This window comes from Gopherus evgoodei, chromosome 6 (assembly GCF_007399415.2).
Source record: "Gopherus evgoodei ecotype Sinaloan lineage chromosome 6, rGopEvg1_v1.p, whole genome shotgun sequence".
Lineage (NCBI taxonomy): Eukaryota > Metazoa > Chordata > Testudines > Testudinidae > Gopherus > Gopherus evgoodei.
This window is the reverse complement of record NC_044327.1, coordinates 6,960,181-6,983,147: the sequence shown is the minus strand read 5'-3', so window position 1 is coordinate 6,983,147 and position 22,967 is coordinate 6,960,181. Positions and strand designations below refer to the sequence as shown.

Below are 22,967 nucleotides of genomic sequence, written 5' to 3'. Positions count from 1 at the left end.
TGTCAACATAACAATAAGGACAACATAACAACTGTCTTATATATAAACAAGTAGTGGAGAATGAGAGCCCTTCCTTTTTGTATAGCATCAGTTAACATCTGGAATCGGTGAAACCACCATCACATAACCCTTTCAGCAGCATGGGGTTCAGAACTCCCTAATGGACAGTCTCAGCAGATATTTTTCCATGGACCACAAATGGGAGATTCACAATTTAGTTCTCAACAAGGTCTTCACCCAATGGGCAATGCTGTCCTGGGACCTTTTTGCCTCACATGTGAACAAGAAACTTCCTCTATACTGCCTAGGCAAGGGCTCAAAGGGAGATACACTCCAGCTATCACAGAAGGATTACCTGAGGTATGCCTTCCCTCCCATTCCATTAATACTACAAGCCCCATGGAAAATCCATTAAGACAGAGCTCAAGTCATCCTCATTGTAACTGAGTGGCCAAGACAGTTATAGTTTACAGATCTACTGAAGCTCTCAGCTCAGCTGCCCATAAACATCTGCCCATTTCTGGACCTTCTAACACAACACCAGGGCATTTTCAAGCACCCTAATCAGGAACCACTGCAGCCTGGTATTCGGATGGTCGCTGAATGTAAGAGCGCTTGTGTTCCATAGTGATACAATTCAACCTTAATCAAAGTAGGAAAAACTCTACTAGGATATGTTATTCAGCTTAAAAGAAGGTGTTTTTCCTCTTGGACTCAACAATACATTATCTTCAGAATCTGCTGAGTTCCCTGCTGTCCTGGAATATTTACCCGTAAGTCTTTGGATATCTCATTTAGTTCTCTTCAGGTTCATTTATCAGCAATCGTGCTTTTCATCAGGGGCTGCTAACAGGGAGTTTTGCAAGGGAGTTCTCCAGGTGAAGGAGGAGCAAATACAGCATCTGTGGGGTAAGTGACTGTCTGTAGTGTTTGTGTGTTTGTGCTGGGGAGTTACTTCCTGTGTGCTGTGTGCTGAGCTTGTGTTTGGCAGTCTGTTTGGTTGTTTGGTTGTTTGAAGGACCGTGTGCTGTGGCTGGCAGTTGGAGGCCGTGAGCTTCAAAGGAAGGTTTGAAAGCTCGAAGCCTCTGGTAATTGGCTGAGCCTTAATGGGCGGGCATTAACTCAGGCCAGGGCTTTATAGGACCGCGCACAAGTGACCAGGGAGCTTGCAACCAGAGGCTGCTAACAGGGAGTTTTGCAAGGGAGTTTGGAAGGGGAGTGGGAAGGGGGGGGGGTCCCTTGTCGGTCCTACCAGTTCCTCTGTAGTCCCCTTAAAATCTATAATCCAAACCATATTCCAAAACCCCTTTCTTTAAACCACCCTTTCATTAACTAGGAGACAATGCAGGCAGAAGCCCAGCAGCAGAGTGGGGGCTATCCAGTTTATTGCACTGAGTGTAGCATGTATGATTACCTGCCCTGTGGGTGGGTGGCGTATGTGTGCAGTTGGTGCAAGGAGCTCCTGGCCCTCAGAGACCACGTATGGACTTTGGAGGCCAGGGTGGCGGAACTGGAGGAGCTAAGAGAGGCAGAGAGGTATGTTGATGAGGCTTTCTGGGACACTGTAGAATTGTCCCACCTCCGCTCAGACAGCCTCTGTGCCATTGAGGAGGAAGAAAGGCCCAGGGAAGCAGAACAGTCAATGGGAGCAGAGGGAAACCTTCCCATAGTTGGGACCCTCCTTCCAGATGGTGCTGGGGTTGCCTCTCGCACTGAGGTTGCCTCTCCGGGGGAGGGAACTCCATTTGCTAGAAAAGGCTGGTGTTAGTAATGGGAGATTCAATCATTAGAAACGTAGATAGCTGGGTTTGTGATGATGGGAGAACCGTATGGTGACTTGCCTGCCTAGTGCGAAGGTTGCGGATCTCTTGAGGCATCTAGACAGACTTATGTGCAGTGCTGGGGAGGAGCCAGTGGTCATGGTACATGTAGGTACCAATGACATAGGGAAGGGTAGGAGAGATGTCCTGGAAGCCAAATTTAAGCTGCTAGGGAAGAGACTGAAATCCTGGACCTCTATGGTGACATTCTCAGAAATGCTCCCAGTTCCACAAACAGGGCCAGGTAGGCAGGCAGAGCTTCAGAGTCTCAATGTATGGATGAGACGATGGTGTAGAGAGGAGGGGTTTACATTCATTAGGAACTGGGGAAACTTTTGGGATAGGGGGAGCCTATACAGGAGAAATGGGCTCCACCTAAACCAAAGTGGAACCAGACTGCTGGCACTAAACATTAAAAAGGTTGTAGAGCAGTTTTTAAACTAGGAGATGGTGGAAAGCCGACTGCTGCAGAGGAGCATGTGGATCAGACACAGACTTCTCTTAGGGGAGAGTCTGATGATAGAGAATCTCCAGGTTATAGTCAGGAACAGAGGACGGAAGAGGATAATGTAAGGGCTGGATCAGATGATAAACAGTCACATTAAAAAAAAATCTGGCGCATCAGAAAAGGGCAGACAAATAAACAGGATCAAGTTTTTAAAGTGCTTGTGCACAAATGCTAGAAGTCTAAGATAATAAGATGGGTGAACTAGAGTGCCTTGTGATAAAGGAGGATATTGATATAATAGGCATCACAGAAACCTGGTGGACTGAGAGCAATCAATGGGACACTATCATTCCGGGGTACAAAATATATCGGAAGGACAGAACAGGTCGTGCAGGGGGAGGAGAGACACTGTATGTGAAAGAAAGTGTAGATTCAAATGAAGTAAAAATCTTAAGCGAATCCACATGTTCCATAGAATCGCTATGGATAGAAATTTCATGCTCTAATAGAAATATAACATTAGGGATCTATTATCGACCACCTGACCAGGACAGTAATAGTGATGATGAAATGCTAAGGGAAATTAGAGAGGCTATCACAATTAAGAACCCAATAATAGTGGGGGATTTCAATTATCCCCATATTGACTGGGAACATTTCACTTCAGGACAAAATGCAGAGTTAAAATTTCTCAATACTTTAAATGACTGCTTGATGGAGCAGCTGGTATGGGAACCTGCAAGGGGAGAGGCAACTCTAGATTTAATCCTGAGTGGAGCGCAGGAGCTGGTCCAAGATGTAACTATAGCAGGACCGCTTGGAAATAGTGACCATAATACAATAGCATTCAACATCCTGGTGGGGGGAAGAACACCTCAACAGCCCAACACTGTGGCATTTAATTTCAAAAGAGGGAACTATACAAAAAATGAGGGGGTTAGTTAAACAAAAGTTAAAAGGTACAGTGACTAAAGTGAAATCCCTGCAAGTTGCATGGACCCTTTTTAAAGACACCATAATAGAGGCCCAACTTCAATGTATACCTCAAATTAAGAAACACAGTAAAGAACTAAAAAGAGCCACTGTGGCTTAACAACCATGTAAAAGAAGCAGTTAGAGAGAAAAGACTTCCTTTAAAAAGTGGAAGTCAAATCCAAGTGCGGCAAATAGAAAGGAGCACAAACACTGCCAATTAAGTGCAAGAGTGTAATAAGAAAAGCCAAAGAGGAGTTTGAAGAACGGCTAGCCAAAAACTCCAAAGGTAATAACAAATGTTTTTTAAGTACATCAGAAGCAGGAAGCCTGCTAAACAATCAGTGGGGCCCCTTGATGATCGAAATACAAAAGGTGTGCTTAAAGACGATAAAGTCATTGAGGAGAAACTAAATGGATTCTTTGCTTCAATCTTCATGGCTGAGGATGTTAGGGAGATTCCCAAACCCGAGCTGGCTTTTGTAGGTGACAAATCTGAGGAACTGTCACAGATTGAAGTGTCACTAGAGGAGGTTTTGGAATTAATTGATAAACTCAACATTAACAAGTCACCGGGACCAGATGGCATTCACCCAAGAGTTCTGAAAGAACTCAAATGTGTAGTTGCGGAACTGTTAACTAAGGTTTGTAACCTGTCCTTTAAATCGGCTTCGGTACCCAATGACTGGAAGTTAGCTAATGTAATGCCAATATTTAAAAAGGGCTCTAGAGGTGATCCCAGCAATTACAGACCAGTAAGTCTAACGTCAGTACCGGGCAAATTAGTCGGAACAATAGTTAAAAATAAAATTGTCAGACACATAGAAAAACATAAACTGTTGAGCAATAGTCAACATGGTTTCTGTAAAGGGAAATCATGTCTTACTAATCTATTAGAGTTCTTTGAAGGGGTCAACAAACGTGGACAAGGGGGATCCAGTGGACATAGTGTACTTAGATTTCCAGAAGGCCTTTGACAAGGTCCCTCACCAAAGGCTCTTACGTAAATTAAGCTGTCATGGAGTTAAAAGGGAAGGTCCTTTCATAGATTAAGAACTGGCTAAAATACAGTGAACAAAGGGTAGGAATTAATGGTAAATTCTCAGAATGGAGAGGGGTAACTAGCGGTGTTCCCCAAGGGTCAGTCCTAGGACCAATCCTATTCAATTTATTCATAAATGGTCTGGAGAAAGGGGTAAACGGTGAGGTGGCAAAGTTAGCAGATGATACTAAATTGCTCAAGATAGTTAAGCAGATTGTGAAGAACTTCAAAAAGATCTCACAAAACTAAGTGTTTGGGCAACAAAATGGGAAATGAAATTTAATGTGGATAAATGTAAAGTAATGCACATTGGAAAAAATAACCCCAACTATATATACAATATGATGGGGGCTAATTTAGCTACAACGAGTTAGGAAAAAGATCTTGGAGTCATCGTGGATAGTCCACGCAGTGTGCAGAGGCGGTCCAAAAAGCAAACAGGATGTTAGGAATCTTTAAAAAGGGGATAGAGAATAAGACTGAGAGTATATTATTGCCTTTATATAAATCCATGGTACGCCCACATCTTGAATACTTTGTACAGATGTGGTCTCCTCACCTCAAAAAAAGATATTCTAGCACTAGAAAAGGTTCAGAAAAGGGCAACTAAAATGATTAGGGATTTGGAGAGGGTCCCCATATGAGGAAAAATTAAAGAAGCTAAGTCTCTTCAGCTTGGAAAAGAGGAGACTAAGAGGGGGATATGATAGAGGTATATAAAATCATGAGTGATGTTGAGAAAGTGGATAAGGAAAAGTGATTTACTTATTCCCATAATACAAGAACTAGGGGTCACCAAATGAAATTAATAGGCAGCAGGTTTAAAACAAATAAAAGGAAGTTCTTCACACAGCGCACAGTCAACTTGTGGAACTCTTTGCCTGAGGAGGTTGTGAAGGCTAGGACTATAACAGTGTTTAAAAGAGGACTGGATAAATTCATGGTGGTGAAGTCCATAAATGGCTATTAGCCAGGATGGGTAAGGAATGGTGTCCCTAGCCTCTGTTCGTCAGAGGATGGAGATGGATGGCAGGAGAGAGATCACTTGATCACTGCCTGTTAGGTTCACTCCCTCTGGGGCACCTGGCATTGGCCACTGTCGGTAGACAGATACTGGGCTGGATGGACCGTTGGTCTGACCTGGTACTGCCATTCTTACGTTCTTATGTTCCGTTGATAACCACATGATCTTCATTCACCCTGTCAAACTAGATTTTTGAAGGGGCTTCTTTGACCCTTTCCACCACTGGTGAAGTTCGCACCCCAGTGGGACTTCAATTTTGTTTTTTCATCTCTCAGCAGACCTCCCTTTGAACCTTGAGCCACATGCTCTGTGGCCCATCTGACTATGAAAGTGGCCTTTCTAATCATTGTAACACTCGTTAGACAAGTCAGCTAGCTGAAAGCATGCATAGTGGAACCGAGTTTCATAAGAGTCAAACCATCCACTTACTGGTATTTTTTCTAAAACCACATGCCTCTCAGATGAAGAGAGGAGACTGCATTTGCTGAATGTCTGAAGGATACTGGCCACTTGATCTCTATTTCATCCTTCTGTGAAAGTGGCCTTCACAGTAGCAATAACATCAGCCAGGAGAGCTGTTAAGCATTGTTAGCCAAACCACCTTATTATACTGTCTTTCATAAGGATAAAGTTTCTCTGAAATCTCACCCTAAGTTTTTACCAAAGGTGGTTCCAGAATTTCAATTAAATCTATTCACATTGCTGTTGTTTTCCCTAAGCTTCATGCAGAGCATATAAAAGCAGAGCAAAAGCTGCATTAGTTTTATGTAAGCAGAGTTCTTTCGTTCTGTCTTGACAGAACTGCACACTTCAGAAAGTCTCCTAAACTGTTTGTAGCATATAGAAGAAAGTTTCACCTTTGGTCCTATCTCAGAGCCAACGATCGTTAATTGAATTTCCACATGTATCAAATTTTATTATCAGGTGACTGGAAAGACTCTGTCTGTCAAAATAATGGATCATTTGATGAGAGCTTGGTCCACTGTGATGGCCGCTCTCAGGACATTTGTAAGGCAGCAGCCTGGTCCTCCATCCACACATTCAGTCAGCAGCACACAATTGTACAGGCTTTCAGAGACAATGCAAAATTTGGCAGAATTGTGCTGCACTCTTCAACAACTCCTGGTACCTACCTCCAGCAAGGCCACTGCTTGTTGAGAGGGTGGAGGAGAGGTCATCAACAATAAAATATATGTATACAGCTCATCATTAGAAGTAGAAATAGTTACTTGCCTGCACAGTAACTGGTGTTCTCCAGATATGTGGTCTGTATACATATTCTGTGACTCAGCCCCCAGCCCCACTACTCAATCTTTGACATTGGGTTCTGTAGGTGGCAAAAGAACTGGTTTGTGGTTGAGGCAGCCCCTCCCTTTATGCCCTCAGTTGATGGTGTGAGGATGTGCAGTGGATGTGCACACACCAACAGTGGAATATGTATACAGGGTACACATCTTGAAGAACACCATTTACTATATAAATAAGTAACCATTTCTTCCCATAACATCTGCGCGATGAATTTCTGAACTGGCAACACTTTCTGTGCAACACCCTATTTTCGAAGAGAAGATTTTAATTTACATCCTCTGTCATTCTGTAGAAAGATGTCCATCAGCATTATACCTTCTGTCTGTTTGTGGCCAAAGCACAAGACAAAAGCTTTAGCACAGTCGGGATGTGTGTTTAGAAGCTCATACACACAAAGTATAATAAAGCACTCAGAAAATCACCTGTTTGTTTCCTTTCATTCACAATGTGTAAGAGCCAGGGTCTCAAAATAGTCTCTGGATAGACAGTTAAAAGGTTTGTCAGGAAGGCATATACAGCTTCTGTTAAACCAAATATTTTTTCCTATTCCATGTTCAACCAGAAGTTTATTGGGCTAGTTGCAGGCATTATTGGGTGAAATTCTATGGCCTATGTTAGGCATAAAATCAGACTAGATGATCACAGTGATCCCTTCTGGTCTTAAAATCATTGAATATCTAGCAGCCATGTTTTGGGCAAAGCTCAATAGTAAACTCCGAAGAAACTTGCAAAGCCACAACGTGGATATAACTCTTTTGTCTTTCATAAAGCACTGTAAGATAGCTCTTCAGGTGTTTAATGCATTTCTCCCCACTCCAAAAAAGCCTCCATTTCCTAGCACCAGAGCATGGATTATTTATCTTTATACTCATCTTTTTATTTCCCTCCTCCTGAGAATCTTATTACTTGCCACATCCCTGAGTAAAGGGTCAGTGTACGTGTTAGCATGAAGGATGGGAAAATTGTTACCTTTTAAAAATTATTTTCCTTGATTAACATCTTCACTAGTCTGTCACACACACATTCAGACCTAAGTGAAGTTGAAGTTAGAATTTTACTAACATCTCAAACCTTGTTTGAGAAATTATTTATATGGATTTGGGAGTACATGATGAGGGGCCCAGCCGAGTGAATAGGTTGCTAGGCAATGAGCTCAGCTGCCTAAGGGGCCATTGCAGAGGGATTAGTACTGAATAAAGGACTAGTGGAGATATTAATAACAGAAAGGAAATGATCATGTAATACATTTTCCATTCTGTCTACCCAGAGTTGATTATGCCCTAGGTAGGAACTCAGTGAGTTTAAACTCAGAACTTTCAGAGTAAAATATCCCTCCCTTGAGCGTAAGATTTTATTGCGCTTGAATAATTCAATACTGAGTTAATTTTTAAACTTCAGACTTGCTATAGACTTGTTGCTAGGTCTGACTAAAACACTTTTTTCCCCTTTCACAAGCACTGAAATCACCCATGACAAAGTGTCTGTGGCTATAGCCCATATTTCATGACAGTGGTGTCACAGAACTGTAGTTTATTCAGCAGGAATAACTGTCCAATTTGTGAGTTACCCAGCAATTTCTTTTAACGTGACAGCAGCACATACAATTAATTGTTCACGGATATATTAAGCCTCAGTTATACTATTTTCATTTGGCCCACAGACAGAAATTTCTTGAATCCCATAAGCATGTCAGAGAAGCTATTCCTAGTTCCTTTGGCCACAGCTATAACTTTAAGCAGTCAGTACACACTGACTCGAGACCAAGGTTCTGATTTGAGTAGCTGTCAGGATCAGTAACTGCAGGGGAAAAAAAGATATGCATAAGTGAATGTCCACCAATGTGTCATATGTTTGTCAGTTTTCAATACCAGAGGTAAAAATTCAATGCTGTATTAATTGGCATGATATATATGGCACTGGGATCTGATGATTCATGACTCCCTCGAAATTCAAATATATTTCTTTATTTTGATTTATTTTCTTACTTTTTATAAATGTGCCTCTTAAAAATCTGTATACTCGTTTAAAAAAAAGAATCCACAACACCATAATATGTCCAGTAGCTAATGGATAATAGAAAACATGGCTTTGTTTGCATATTAACAAATGTAAACAAAAAGTCCCATCCCAGTCCAAGAATTCCCAAGACACACTCAATCATTCCTTGCAGAAAAGTGCAAGGTGAACACATATGCCCTGCACCTTGCCCTGAAAGTCGGCAGATCTGGAAGTGACAAAGGCACGAATAAATGTACTGAGATCCGTGAGCGTATGTGAAAAAAGCACTCTTGCCCATCCCTACTAGAAACAAACATGGATCCAATGGAACCCCCATATCTTCACGTCAACTAAGAAAAAAATAGTCATATCCTCTAAACTAAGAGACAGGTGTTATCCTTGCATTTTCCTGTGACTGAATGCCATATGTATAGTCCTCAGCAAAGAATTTGATTATGTGTTTAACTACTTTGCTAAATAGAATTGATGTAAACACATGTTGAAGTCTTCTGTTGAATTAGGACCCTAATTCTACCCAGTTTACTGTTTCTGGTTCCCATAGTTTGATGAAGCTCTGTCTTGACTATAACCACTCAGAGATACAGGAAGAATGGGGCACCTGGGCCCATAATACATATAATTAAGAGTAGTGAGAGTGGGCAAGAGAATCCCATTATTGGACACAACCCTGTCAGGTGCTGAGCACTCTCCAGCAAAACACTTATAGCACATGCTTAAAGTTAAACAAGTGCATTACAGGATTGAGCTAGAGTGCTCAGCATTTTGCAGGATTGAGCCCATTGAGTCTTAGGAAGCAGGAGTATATGGGTCCTTCCCATATTTTGATCAAGTTTTGGAAATAACATTTTCATTACCATTCTGTTTCTAAAGGGACATGACTATTTTATAAATGTCTCATGCCTTTTTTTTTTTTTTTGCTAATGTATCATCATGAACTGTGGTTGAACATATGCAAATTATGTACAGTGAGTTTGGAATTTTGTGACCAGAAAAATAAATTAGGCCCAAATCCTGCAAAGACCTTCTCATGTACATAACTTTATGTACCTGAGTAGCCCATTGACTTCAGTGTGACTATTCATGTGCATGAAGTTATGCATGTGTTTAAATTGTTGTAGGATCAGGGCTTAGTTTTATACTTTCAGTTCTCATGTAAGTAAAGAATATTTTCTTCTATCGCTATGTGTTTGCTTTAACACTGTCTAAATTCTGTTTCATCACTGATTTGTGCTCTGAGAGAGTTCTGAGGTAAAACATGTAGGCTTTCTCTTGTTTAAAAAACAATGCATAATTTGGAGTGTGTTTAATATCCATGGGATTTGGGCACATAACTCTGTTAGGCTCCTTTGAAAATCCAGCCACATCCTATAACAAAAACTAGAAAAGCAGAGAATAATAAGTGAACAGAAGAATATCATTGGGGCCATCTTTTTGTTTTGTGTTTGTTCAGCACCTCTCACAGTGGAGTCCTGGTCCATGACTATGCTCCTAGCCACTACAAAAACAACTAGGCGTCCTTGTGGCTCCTTAGAGACTAACAAATTTATTTAGCCAATACAGTAATACAAATCATAAATAATAATTATTATTATTCTCCTTGCATAGAGTGGAGGGTGTTAATTTAATTTTTCATTTTAGTAATGAAGTATTTCAGTTACCAGTTACATGTAGAAAATACCTTAATCTGGTTTCTTTTTCTAAAGCTGAATGAAATCTTGGACCCTGCACTGGAGCCTGTTCTTTTGAAGCAGACCTTTGTTTCTGGTGGAAGAATGCTTATTCGCCTTGGAGATTCTGACATTGATTATGACAGAAACTTTAGGTTCTACATGACAACTAAGCTACCAAATCCACACTACCTTCCAGAGGTATGATGCAGCATTCTAAATTAATGTCATACAAATCATAATCAATATTACTAGAAGGACATTATCAACTTATGTTGGCCCACATTATTACAGACCTTCCCAAGGCTCAGCTGGTATCTTTTATAAGTAAAGTTTTAAAACAGATGAAAAGAAAAAAAAAACATGTCCTTTCATTCCATGAGTGAATGTAGCACAGTAGAGTCCAACATGGCCATGCTAGTGTATGTGAAAACGTTCATGGACTTATTGACCGTTCTGACAAAGAGAGGTTTGCTCCTGCTGCACAGCATCACCAGGGCTGTTATGCCTCAGGGCTCAGCCATTTTGCTGTGTCCCATATTGGAGGTTCAGAATACAGGGCCACTGAGACTGGTCCTGTGTGTCTGTTGTTGGAGTCCTGTATGTGGGGTCTTCCAGAAGATCCTGCCACCTGGAGGGGAGAGCTCTGTCACATGGCTTCTCAAATATTAATAACATGACAGCATGACTTCCAGTGAAGACCTTCATTCACTAATGGACAAGCTGTATGGCCTATTTGAAGGACCTGTGGAGGCTTTCTTAGGAGATCCTAGTGTCTGAAAGGGGATTGTTTCATTAATGGTTCCTCTGAAAATCTGCTACTAGTGAGAGACTCCACAATCAACTCCCTCCCAAAAACCCCATTGCAAAAAGGGTAGCACGGCTAGTAGGATTTCCTAGAAAATTTACAGCTGTCTATCCCTTTCTAGACAGCTATGAGGTCTAGGCAGATGCTGGATGGTGTAGGATGGGGTAACTGTGATGTAATTGCTTTGATTAAGGAAGTACTTGCAGGCAACTGATACACATTTTATTTCATAATTCTGTTACTTTATTTTGAGGTTCATATGATTCTGTATTTTGTATTTATATGTTGTATCATCCAGTTTCCACACATAATATCGGCTGTTACTTTATTATGAAAGCATTTTTAAAATCAAGCAATCTGTTGAAGTGCCTAACAGTAGAAACCTAGGTCTGAAAAGATGCAGTGTCGGCTACAGGGGCCAGAATATAAGGAGACCTCCATTCAGATCCTGGTTCTAATGTTGACTTGGAGTGTGACAGTAGCCAAGTCACCTAAGCCCTCTGTGTCTCAGTTAATTTGACAGTCACAGGAAATTAAAGATGCGCCAATAGGGCTCATGGTCTAAAGGACTAAGAACTAGGGTGGAAGCCAGGAATTTAGGAGTTCTTTCTATTCCAAAGTGTAGTCAACTGGTTATAATCATTCTTTGTTCTTATGTAGCACTTTAAAGGCATGTTTTATTTATGTTCATAGCCCACCAGGAGAAAGACAACTAAATTCCTTTTCTGACTAGTCCAGCTTTTAAGTAATTGTAGCAGGCTGACTTTCAGAATTGCTGAGCACCACAACATCAATTGAAGTTGATCGGAAATGTTGGTGCTAGCACTTCTACAAATCCAGCCCTGCATGTGTAGACCAGCGTATGTGATTAGGCACTTAACTCTTGTATGTATTTAAACAGCCACATACATATGCATGCCACATCCTTCTTTAAGATCGTGGCTTAAAAATGATCACTGTTTCTTACTGTGCATGCCTCAGGGTACTTTTCAAATATTCAAGACTTTTGTACTTTATAGCTATATTTTCTCAAACTTGCCATCCCTTATACTAGTCATTGCAGACTGGTTTCATGTAAAATTCAAAGTTTATAGTTAGGGCCTGTCACGGTGTGCACAGCCAGCCCCTCTTCTGAAGGCCCAGCTGCCTTCCCAGATAAGTCCAGGGAGACATTAGCTTTGTGCAACACCCGTGTCCTTTATTCTTTAAGCATTTTCCCACCACCAGCGTCCAACTATACACAATCCTTGCAGGTTTTTCATCTACCGCAGGCCAGGTCAGTAATCGGCTAGAGAGCTTCCATTTCTCTTTCTAACTGACCTCTCTGTCTGGCTGTCCCGCTCCCTCTGACTCTTTCCCAACCTTTGTAGTGCCTGGCCTATCAGGCTGTCAGGTGTTGTCAATTATCAGGCAGACAATCGATCCCCCTTGATTGGGGCTGGCGTGGCAGGGGCTGATTAGGTGTGTTTGCAGCAGCACCCTGCCACAAGGCCCTACTAAATTCATGGTTCATTTTGGTCAATTTCATGGTCATAATATTTAAAAAATAATAAATTTCATGATTTCAGCTTCTTAAATCTGAAATTTCACAGTGTTGTAATTGTAGGGGTCCTAACCTAAAAAGGAGTCATGAGGGATCACAAGGTTATTGTGCAGGGGGGCGGGAAGGGGTGTTGATACTTTTAACCTTACTTCTGCGCTGCTACTGGCAGCAGTGCCTTCAGAGCTGGGCGGCCAGAGACTGGCGGCTGCTGGCCTGGAGCCCAGCTTTGAAGCAGAGCCACCACCAGCAGCAGTGCAGCAGCAAGGATGTCCCGGTATGGTATTGCCACCTTTACTTCTGCACTACTGCCTGCAGAGCTGGGTCCTCAGTCAGCAGCTGCCGTTCTCCGGCCGCCCAGCTCTGAAGGCAGCCGCACAGAAGTAATGGTGGCAATATTGCGACTCTCCTAAAATAACCTTGCAACCCCCCTACAACTCCCTTTTGGGTCAGGAGCCCCAATTTGAGAAACACTAGTCTCCCCCATGAAATCTGTATAGTATAGGGTAAAAACACACAAAAGACCAGATTTCATGGGGGGAGACCAATTTTCATGGTCTGTGATGCGTTTTTCATGGCTGTGAATTTGGTAGGGCCCTATTTATAGTTTCAGCCTTTTTTGAGTTATGCCACTGGAAATGATTACAAGAAGAGTTATTGTGCAAAGTGAAAAACATATTTTTATTTCCTCCTCCAATCCCTCCAAAAGTTTGATCAAACTCCCAAAAAATCACTTTTGGACATAAACCAGCCATGTGAAATTTCAGCCCAAATGGAAATTTTTGAATAAGTTGTGAACAGCTGTAAATTGAAGTTTAGATTGGAAAAGCCTTCTCAGCCATAACTATACCTTCACTGTGGGTGCCATTATTTTTCTTAACTAAACCCCTTATTTTGTTGTATTAACCTACATAGAAATAATTTGTGTCATTTGTTGTATTTATTCTACAGGTGTGTATTAAAGTTACTATAATCAATTTCACTGTAACCAGATCTGGCCTGGAGGATCAGCTGCTAAGGTTTATAACTTTTATTCCCATTATTTATTTCACAGTAGTTGCTTTTAAATGTTTTAAGGTGACACCAGGAGAGAATAAACGAGGAAAACAATAAAGAAAATGTTTTCCCACATATTTATGTAAAGTACCAAGTCACAATCATCAATAACTTAAGGACAACCTATTTCTTGCCTTACTATGCATGTTTTCTAAAGCATCTTATGCTGGGATAGATATATCTAATTCTTTAATTATTGTAGTAGGAGTCATCTCTTTGTAAAGTATTGTAATAGGAATCAGCTATTTGTAACTCAGGATCCATAATTACTTATCTTTTTCTAATACTGCGTCTAATAGTCTGGATTTAAAAGTCATAACCCACTATTTGACTTTAGGGGGAGCTGAATCAAGCCCATATAATGAGCATTGATTATGCAGATGTGACATATGTGATAATTGTTTATATTAATACCAAATTTCAATATCCTAAATATACTCTGGGTTATAGGACAAGATCAGACTTGCATTGATTTTAAAGTGAGAAATATACCCAGAACATGGGGTTCTTCTTAGTGTGGGAGAAGACTTGTATTACATTCATGTATTCATGTCCAATGCACTGAAGCCAGAGAACTTTGCTTAGCAGTACCCATTGAAGCAGCGCTCATGCCCTCTGTCCCTTGTAGCCCCTTCCCAAGCTATATAAAGGTGATGCTGCCCCAACCCCCATCAGTTCCTTCTCTCCACCTGTGGCTTGAGTCAGAGTGGTGTCTCACTTCATGTTCTTCATCACTAGAGTGACCAGACAGCAAATGTGAAAAATCGGGACGAGGGTGAGGGGTAATAGGAGCCTATATTTTAAAAAAAAGACCCAAAAATTGGGACTGTCGCTATAAAATTGGGACATCTGGTCACCCTATTCATCACAGTATTTCTCTAGTTTTTTTCTGTAAATACTTGGTTACGTTTAGTAGTACCTTAGGATTTAGTTTAGCTTAGTGTGTTTAATAGAGTTTTAGCCCAGAATGCTACCTTCTCTGGGTTTTAAACATTGTCCTTCATGTGGGGTTGCTATCCCTCGTAGTGACCCATACTCATACTCACACAATGTGTATTGTTCCTTGTGCAAAGGCACATTAAGGAAAGATGCTAACTCCCAGGTAAGTCATTTAAGAGAATGCAGGTGGTGAGGGACTTGTGTTTGAAACAGCACATTATGGAGCATATAATGAGGCCTGCTGTGGAGCTGTGGACTGCTGCATACCATCAGCCCCCCTCAAGAGCTCCTGAGCTGTTACAGATGAGGCTGCACCTACGGACTTGGATTCTTTGCCCAGGAGGAAGGGGGACCATTCTTTTCCTCTGGGGACCAGAAAAAGGAGAACCCAAAAGACAGACCTGGTCTGCTCCAGAATTTGAAGAAATGTCTCGTCCCTATCTAGGAGTGCAGACCAGTAGCGTTAGTCTTCTGGTACATGGGATAGAGCTGGGCTGTCAATGCTTTGTCCAGTACCAATGCCTGATTAATTAGACTCCGCACTGTCAACTTCGGTACCATCCTATGAGGGGTCCATTGAGTCCAGTACTGAAGACAGTGGTGTCTGAACAGACAGTCTCCACAACACCAATGTATCATGCAGCAGTGAAATTGCTGTGCCTATCTGTTCCTGATTTGCCACTTAGTCAAGAAAATTCGACTGTTGTGACTTCATCTTCGGTGTCCTCAGCACCTTCTGGATTGGTGGTCAGATTAGTGTTATTGCCAGCACAGTTGTCTGCTGTGCCTCATACACAGGGCCCTGGGTTACAGGGACCTGGGCCCTGTTTGGTACCGAGGGCAGATGCTATCTTCAGTACTGATGACAATTCCAGCACAGTCTACATCTGCTTTGTGTTTGGTACCGATTCCTGCTTCAGTACCACATGTTTGTGGATGCATTTACCTCCACTCAAAGTGCCTTTGACTGTACCATCATCGGTGCCAGTTAGGCCAGTGTGTTGGACTGCAGATGATTCAGGCTGTTTATTAGCTCCCTCTGGAGTAGCTCCTCCATTACTGCAGACGGCTTGGAAGGAACTTCAGGTTTGAGTGCAGCATTGTCTTCCTCTCCTTGGCCTTTTTAGTACCACTCAGAGACTTTCAAGACCTCCTGGGATCACCATTGGTACCAGGATTGGTTCCACTCCTACAGTAGGGACAAAGTTTCCAGGCCTATCTCCTACTGGTCACTAATGTTGTATCCCTATCCACTGTAGCCTACTAGGAATCTGTGGGTGGTTCTTCATTCAGCGAGGTCCTGATCATCTGCTCAGTCCAGGACTAGATCACTTGTTCCTCAAATGGTCTCTCCAGGTGAGCCACCTTTGCTACAGCCACAGACTAAGGGGGTTTCCTCTGACCTGGTGCAGCCTGATCCGTTGATTCAGTTAAATGTGTTACCACAAGAGATTCCAGTAGTTCCACTTCCCTCTTCTGCCTCTTCACCAGATGATGCTGCAGTGCCTAAATCCATGGAACTGGAGGATTTTAAATCTTATCAAGAGCTCCTGAGATTAACAGCATCGTCATTGGGTATTCAGGCTGAGTTTGTTCAGGAGAACACCCAAAAGTTAGTGGATATTGTTCGCTCCTCAGCTCCTGAGAGAGTCACTCTTCCTATGAATGAAGTGATATTGGAGCTTGCCATATCTCTGTGTAGTACCTCAGCATCTATAACACCCATGGCTAAGCATACTAACGAGAGATATTGTGTCCCCAGGCAAGGTTTCAAGTATTTTTTCTCTCATCCACTTCCTAATTCCCTGGTTATGACTGAGGCAAATGAGAGGATACGGAAGTGGAGATATAAATTTACACCTAAAGAGAGAGAGTCTAAAAGGTTAGATTTGATGGGGAGAAAAGTGTTTTCAACCTTGTTGCAAATGTGAATTGCCAACCAGGAAGTGTGATTGTCTAAATATGACTTTGCAAATTGAGATGCCAAGTTACCAGAATTCTTCTTGGAAGAGTTTAAGGCATTTATTGCAGAGGGCTGTTTGGTGGCCAAGACGTCTTCACAGTCAGCACTGGATGTAGCAGATATTCCATGCAGATATCTGGCTCTAGCTATGACGATGAGGATGACCTCATGGCTACAGATCTCTGGCCTAACTCCTGAAGCTCCACAGACCATAGAGGACTTACCATTTGATGGTCAGTTTTTGTTTTCTGAGAGAACTGAAGAGACTTTACATTCTTTTAAGGACTCTTGAGCTACTTTACAGTCTTCTGGGAGTTTCTATCTACACCACAAAGGGATGTCATTTTGTAAGTCAGCAATAACACTAGCAATGTCACGCTGCTAGGCTGCAAGACTTCCCCAGAAAAGGACATCATAGAGGAGAAGATCTTCTGAATCTAGTTTTAGCCAACCAGTCTGTCCATCTTCAGGGAAGCAGCCTATTCGATTTTGTGATCAAGAGCAGCATATGAGTTGTGGACCTCCCACATCTCTTCATCTGCCTCCTGACCTGCTGACTCAGTAGCATGGTTAGGTTCTTCATCCAGTGCTGAGCAGTCTACACCTCACGGCATAGATGGTACATGGCTAGATGCATAGGTAGGGCAATGCTTGGAAGCAGTTCAGAGGATCCTGCTTAGTAGTAGAAAACCATCTACTTATTTGGTTTGGTCAAGATCTAAGGGAAATTAATCCGTGTCAGCTTGTGTTCAGGACATTTTGGACTACCTGTTATATTTGAATTCCTTGGGTCTAGGTCTTAGTTCATTGAGGATTCATTTGGTGGCAATCTCAACATTCCATCCTCTGATCCAAGGAAAGTTGATTTTCTCAAATTCCATGGTAGTGAGATTTCTGAAAGATACTGTCCATCTGTTTCCACTTGTGAAGGAAATGGTCCCATTCTGGGACATTAATACTATGCTGGCTGCCCTCATGGGTCCTCTGTTTGAGCCGATAGCAACCTGCTTGTTGTCTCTCCTCTTGCGGCTATAACATCCACAATAAGAGTCAGCGAATTACAAGCCTTAATGGCAGAACCTCCATATAATCAATTCTTCAGAGACAAAGCTTCCTTAAGACCATAGCCAAAGATTTTGTGGTTTCAGTTTTACCTTAAGCAAGTTATGTACTTGCCTATATTCTTTCCAAAGCCACACTCAAATGCAAATGAGCAGCATATCCAGATGTTAGATGTGAGGCTGTGCTTGGTGTTCTATTTGGAAAGAACTAAACTATTTCATTCAACACCTTGACTTTTTGTCAAACGAAAGGTCAGCTGGTCTCTGCACAGAGGATGTCCAGGTGGGTAACTTAACGGGCTCACTCAGTGAGAGCCCAACGGACATCTATCTGATTTCTCAGCGATGTTTCAGTATTGTACGTTTGCAGGGCTGCTACATGAATCTTCCATGAATATTTTTATCAATATTATGCTATTACCATGGCATCTAGGTCAGATGCAAGCTTTGGGATGTCAGTTCTGCAGTCACTGTTTAAGTAGACGCTGAGTCCCATGTCTTACAGGTACTGGTTGTGAGTCACCTAAGTGGAATACACATCTGTAACCACTTGAAGAGGAAAAGATGGTTTCTTACCCGCATTGTACTTGTTGTCCTTTGAGATGTGGATGAAGACATATATTGCACCACGTGCCCTCCATTCCCACTGCTTCGGAGTCTCCAGCCTTGGATTTGAGTGCGAAGGAACTGAGCCCAGTCAGGGTGGTGCTGCTGTTAGATAGCCTGGGCAGGGGCTACCTGGATCAGAAGGTGCCAGTACAGGTACTGCCTGTACAGGTACTGCTAAGCAAAGTTCTCTGGCTTCAGTGTGTTGGGCACGCACACACCAGGTGGAATTCATATCTGCACGCACATCTCAAAGAACAACAATAACAATACAGGTAAGTAACCGTCTTGTTTGGGTGGATGGGGTCAGATGTATTTTGCTGTTCTGAATAACTGACTAACAATTATGTTTAAAATAACTATTACTATTTGATGTTCAGTTATATCTAGTTTCTTTACATATATGGCTGTAAGTAAATGCATTTTTAAATTATAAAGAGTGATTTTACATAAATATTTATCTTGTGGGTGTATCTATAAAGCCCCATTTCATCACATATCTTAAGCCTGTGCTTAACTGTAAGCATGTGAGTACAGTAATTCCTTTAAAGACTATGGAATTACATGTGCACTTAGATTTAAGCACGTGTTTAAGTGCTTTGCTGGTTCTGGGCCTCAATTTCCATTCTGTTCAGATCCTTAAACAGTGCCTATCACCTTGTACCAATAATTACCTTACCGCGCTAGCCAAGATTACAACAGTTTACCATGTTCTTAAAATAGGAAGTATCTGTGATGACCCTGTGGTCACACTTAGCAAATAGTGACTTTTTAATATCTTCTGCAGTATTTTCCTTGTAGTCAGTTAAAGACGGTTATTGATGTTACATCTTAGCTAGGCAGTAACTTTGTGTTCCCCTGGGAACCTCATGGAGCTGCATGTTCCATGCCAGAGGGCGAAATCCCCTAACTTACACTGCTGAACTTAGAGTGAGAGGGAAGCTTCTGCACCCTCCCTGATCCTCAGCTTGGCCAGGAGCTGAATGGCCCTGATGTAATTTAGAGTAGCCTAAGAACTTACATTGGCTTCTTTGACTTGGACTGCCAGAGGATATTACACTCTGGTTTCACTCCTAGACTGCTTAGTAACATCCCCTGTGCCACATGGGGATTCTTCCTATGTTAGGGGAATCCATAATTGCTCTGCATTCCCATTATGCCACTGGAGAAGCACAGAAGGGATGGAGTGAGGGGCCAGGAGTGTTTGGGAAAGTTTGTTAGAATGAACTGGATCACTAAACAGAAAGACAGTCAGGGCAAGAGAGAACAGGTGATAAAGCTATTAACCAGAACTTCTAACTTCTTTTCTAGTGATGTTGTGCGACTGGAGAAGCCTGAGCTTGAGGAACAAAGAACCCAGCTCATTGTGAGAATCAATGCTGATAAAAATCAGTTGAAAGCTATTGAAGACAAAATTCTAAAAATGTTGTTTACTTCTGAGGGAAACATCCTAGACAAAGAAGAACTCATCAACACACTCCAGGAATCAAAGGCAGGAGACTCACTTTTACAATACCTTGTTTTAATTAAAAATAAGTGATATAGCAAGGGCTGTATGAAATGTTACACAGGGAAAAAAGTCTCAGATTTATGTTTCTTCTTTGTACGTTGACTTTTACCGATCTACAGTTCTAAAATAATAGACCAAGCTTTCAAAACCCAGACACATGTAATGCAGTTAGTCTGACATAGGGGTCATGTGTCCCAATATAAAACCATTTTAAAAATCTAAATTAATTATATCCAATAATTTCCTAGATTAGCATTTTAATATTGAAGGTTAGCTAGGCAATATTTAACTCTATAAAATTAATGCTTGTTTGTTACTGTCATACAAATATTCTGTTCATGTGGTTGCCATTGTGCTTCGGCAGTACATATACTAAAATTGAAATGATACAGAGATTAGCGTGGCCCCTGCGCAAGGATGACATGCAAATTCATAAAACGTTCCATATTTTTGGGGGGGGAGAGATAGCTCAGTGGTTTGAGCATTACCCTGCTAAATCCAAGATTGTGAGTTCAGTTCTTGAGGGGGCCATTTAGAGATCTGCTGCAAAAATCTGTCTGGGGAGTGGTCTTGCTTTGAACAGGGGGTTGGACTAGATGACCTCCTGAGGTCCCTTCCAACCCTGGTATTCTATGATTAAAAAGTCAGAATTTGGTAGTAGTTACCACACTGTGTACAAGATACCAGTCTCTCCATATGCTTACAGTAGGGAATAGCTGTTAACTGCATAGAATCTGTTGGCAAATGCTAACTGAATTGGCTGTCACTCTAGGTATATTTGGCTCAAGATTTTTTCTTTATGAAAAAATAGTTTTCTTATTTAAAGAATTAATGTGCAATAATTATGTAGCAGTTTGACTTTGCTTATCAAGGCTATGTTCAGCTACACTTATTGAATTGTATCTTACTCCACAAGCAATCACACTGAAGTAAATGGGACTCTGCCTAATTGCTCCCCAATGTGAATAAGGACTATACAGTCTTACCAGATGGGACTGTTTGCAAAGTAAGATTCTACTCAGTGTGAAAGCCATAGTAAAGATCTAGCTGTGAATTGTAGAATTCCTTAGGTTGACCTAGTTCTTAATGGACAAAAGTCTGCATTATAAAAACCACAGTCCCAGTTGGTCAAAGCTGGACTCTAGTTGGTGGTCCCAGCCACATACTGAACAAGCCATGAAGAATGAATTACCATTTCACTCCAAAAGATGGTCCTTTCGGATCAGGCCTGAGACACCCCTGATGGGTAGTGTGGGTTTACCCTTGTAGTATCAGTACAGTGCATAATTTGGGTTAGGAAAAATGTAACCTATCATTCTAAACTCTTTCTGGCTGATTTTGGCCCATAACATTCACATTCTCAAAAGTGTAATACCATGGAAAGCCAGAAAATCAGACCCATCTGTTATACATTTATTTGCAGGTAGAGTTTTGGAGTAGTCATCTACATTTAGGGGCAGAGCTTCAGATGGAGTCAATTGGCATAGCTTCATTGAGGCTTAGGAGCCAGCCCATAATTTCCAGCAGAAATTATGTAGGCCATCATTCTAGCATGATGTTAAGCAAGCCTCTTTTCCCCATTCTCTCCAGCTCTCCAGCACTGAGGCTGATAAGTTGCTTGATTTGTGTTTGGTTATATTCTTCAATTAATTATTTGGTAAACATTCTAAATATATTTTCCTCTTTCTTTTTTTCCCCTTGTCATAATTTTTCATGATCTTCTGAGATACTGCCTCTGCTAAAAACTTCCTAGTTATTCTTGGGGGTAAACTGATGTTGTTGGCTAATGGCACTGTCAATATAAGTTACAAAATGCAGCATAGTACATTGATTTGCATAAATGCTTAGCATTTCATTTTAAATTATCAAAGGAACTAATATTCTCTTCTAAAAGTATCCAATAGCTAAAACAGAACCAAACCTGGATCTTGAGTTTCTGGTTTGTGACAGACAAAAGTTCTCTGTAGCTCTTGGAATAGAAGAATGCCTCCCTCAGCATGAGATGGCGCTTTCATGTCTTTGGCAAGTGATGCATAAAATTACACCAATGCCATCAACATCAAATGAGGAGCTTGCTCCTCGTGCTCCATGCTCTCTCTATCATGAAATGTTTTCTAAAATGCTATTAAAACTTGTTTCTTTTAGGTTACATCTGGTGCCATTAAAACAAGGCTAAAAGAAGCAGAATCTACTGAAGAGAAGATAAACACTGCTCGTGAAAAGTACCGCCCTGTTGCTACTCGAGGGTCTGTCATGTACTTTGTGATTGCAAGTCTGTCAGAGATTGATCCCATGTATCAGTTTTCCTTAAAATATTTTAAGCAGGTTAGTTTCATTTTTCTTTGAAGTAAATAGCATTTAGTATATGAATAGAAATTGTTATATATAACAGGCAGCAAAATTTAAGCCTTTAAGAATTGTTTTTTCATTACATCAAAAAAGAATTCATTCTGTTTCTAATTTTATGATAAATTTGAAAAATTAGTAAGATTATAAAACATCCAAGTATGATTCTAAGTACTGTTTCCAAATTTAGACATTCATTTAGGTGTCTAGAGTTAAGTTGTCTGATTTTCAAAACTGCAGAACACCCAGAGACTCCACTAAAGTCAAGAAATTAAACATGATGGTCAGCATCTCTTAAACTCACTGTCATTTAGGTGCCTGAATTTAAATAACTTTGAGTTTTATAATATTTAATGTAAGCGATTTTGCCAGCATCTCACAAGAAGTCTGCACCCTGAAGAGTACCTGACTCTTCAAAGTTAGCTTACTTTGCTAGTTCAGTGGTTCTGAAATTTTGGTCCATGGAATGGTGGTGCTTGTTAGAGCATTTCCCTGTAGACCGCAGAGCTTTCTGTGTTACAATGGTGAATAATCTCTATCAATCAAAACGAGAGGATGTAAGCCACAACCATCATATTAAATCGAGTTTATTTTCTCATTTTATCTTCTTACTGGTGTCTTAATATTATTTCTTGAAAATTCCATGCACTCATAGATTCATAGACTTTAAGGTCAGAAGGGACCATTATGATCATCTAGTCTGACCTCCTGCACAATGCAGGCCACAGAATCTCACCCATCCACTTCTATAACAAACCCCTAACCTATAGTGGTTGCAGAAAAACATGGGAATCATTACTGAGAGGTTGGGAGGAGACATGCTCTGGGTATGAGAGGA

General features: G+C 41.2%; 1 protein-coding gene and 1 pseudogene across 8 annotated transcripts in view; both read left to right on the top strand.

The window, feature by feature from the left end:
- Positions 1 to 22,967, top strand: part of DNAH6 (dynein axonemal heavy chain 6) — a 220,717-nt gene that overhangs the window by 154,103 nt on the left and 43,647 nt on the right. For all 8 annotated transcript variants that reach the window (XM_030566691.1, XM_030566692.1, XM_030566696.1 and 5 more), the window contains 4 exons: positions 10,337 to 10,501; positions 13,600 to 13,667; positions 19,585 to 19,765; positions 21,929 to 22,108. In XM_030566691.1, coding sequence (XP_030422551.1) covers positions 10,337 to 10,501; positions 13,600 to 13,667; positions 19,585 to 19,765; positions 21,929 to 22,108 — 594 coding nt within the window. The remainder of the gene's footprint in view (positions 1 to 10,336; positions 10,502 to 13,599; positions 13,668 to 19,584; positions 19,766 to 21,928; positions 22,109 to 22,967) is intronic.
- LOC115654117 lies at positions 20,136 to 20,235 on the top strand (annotated as a pseudogene).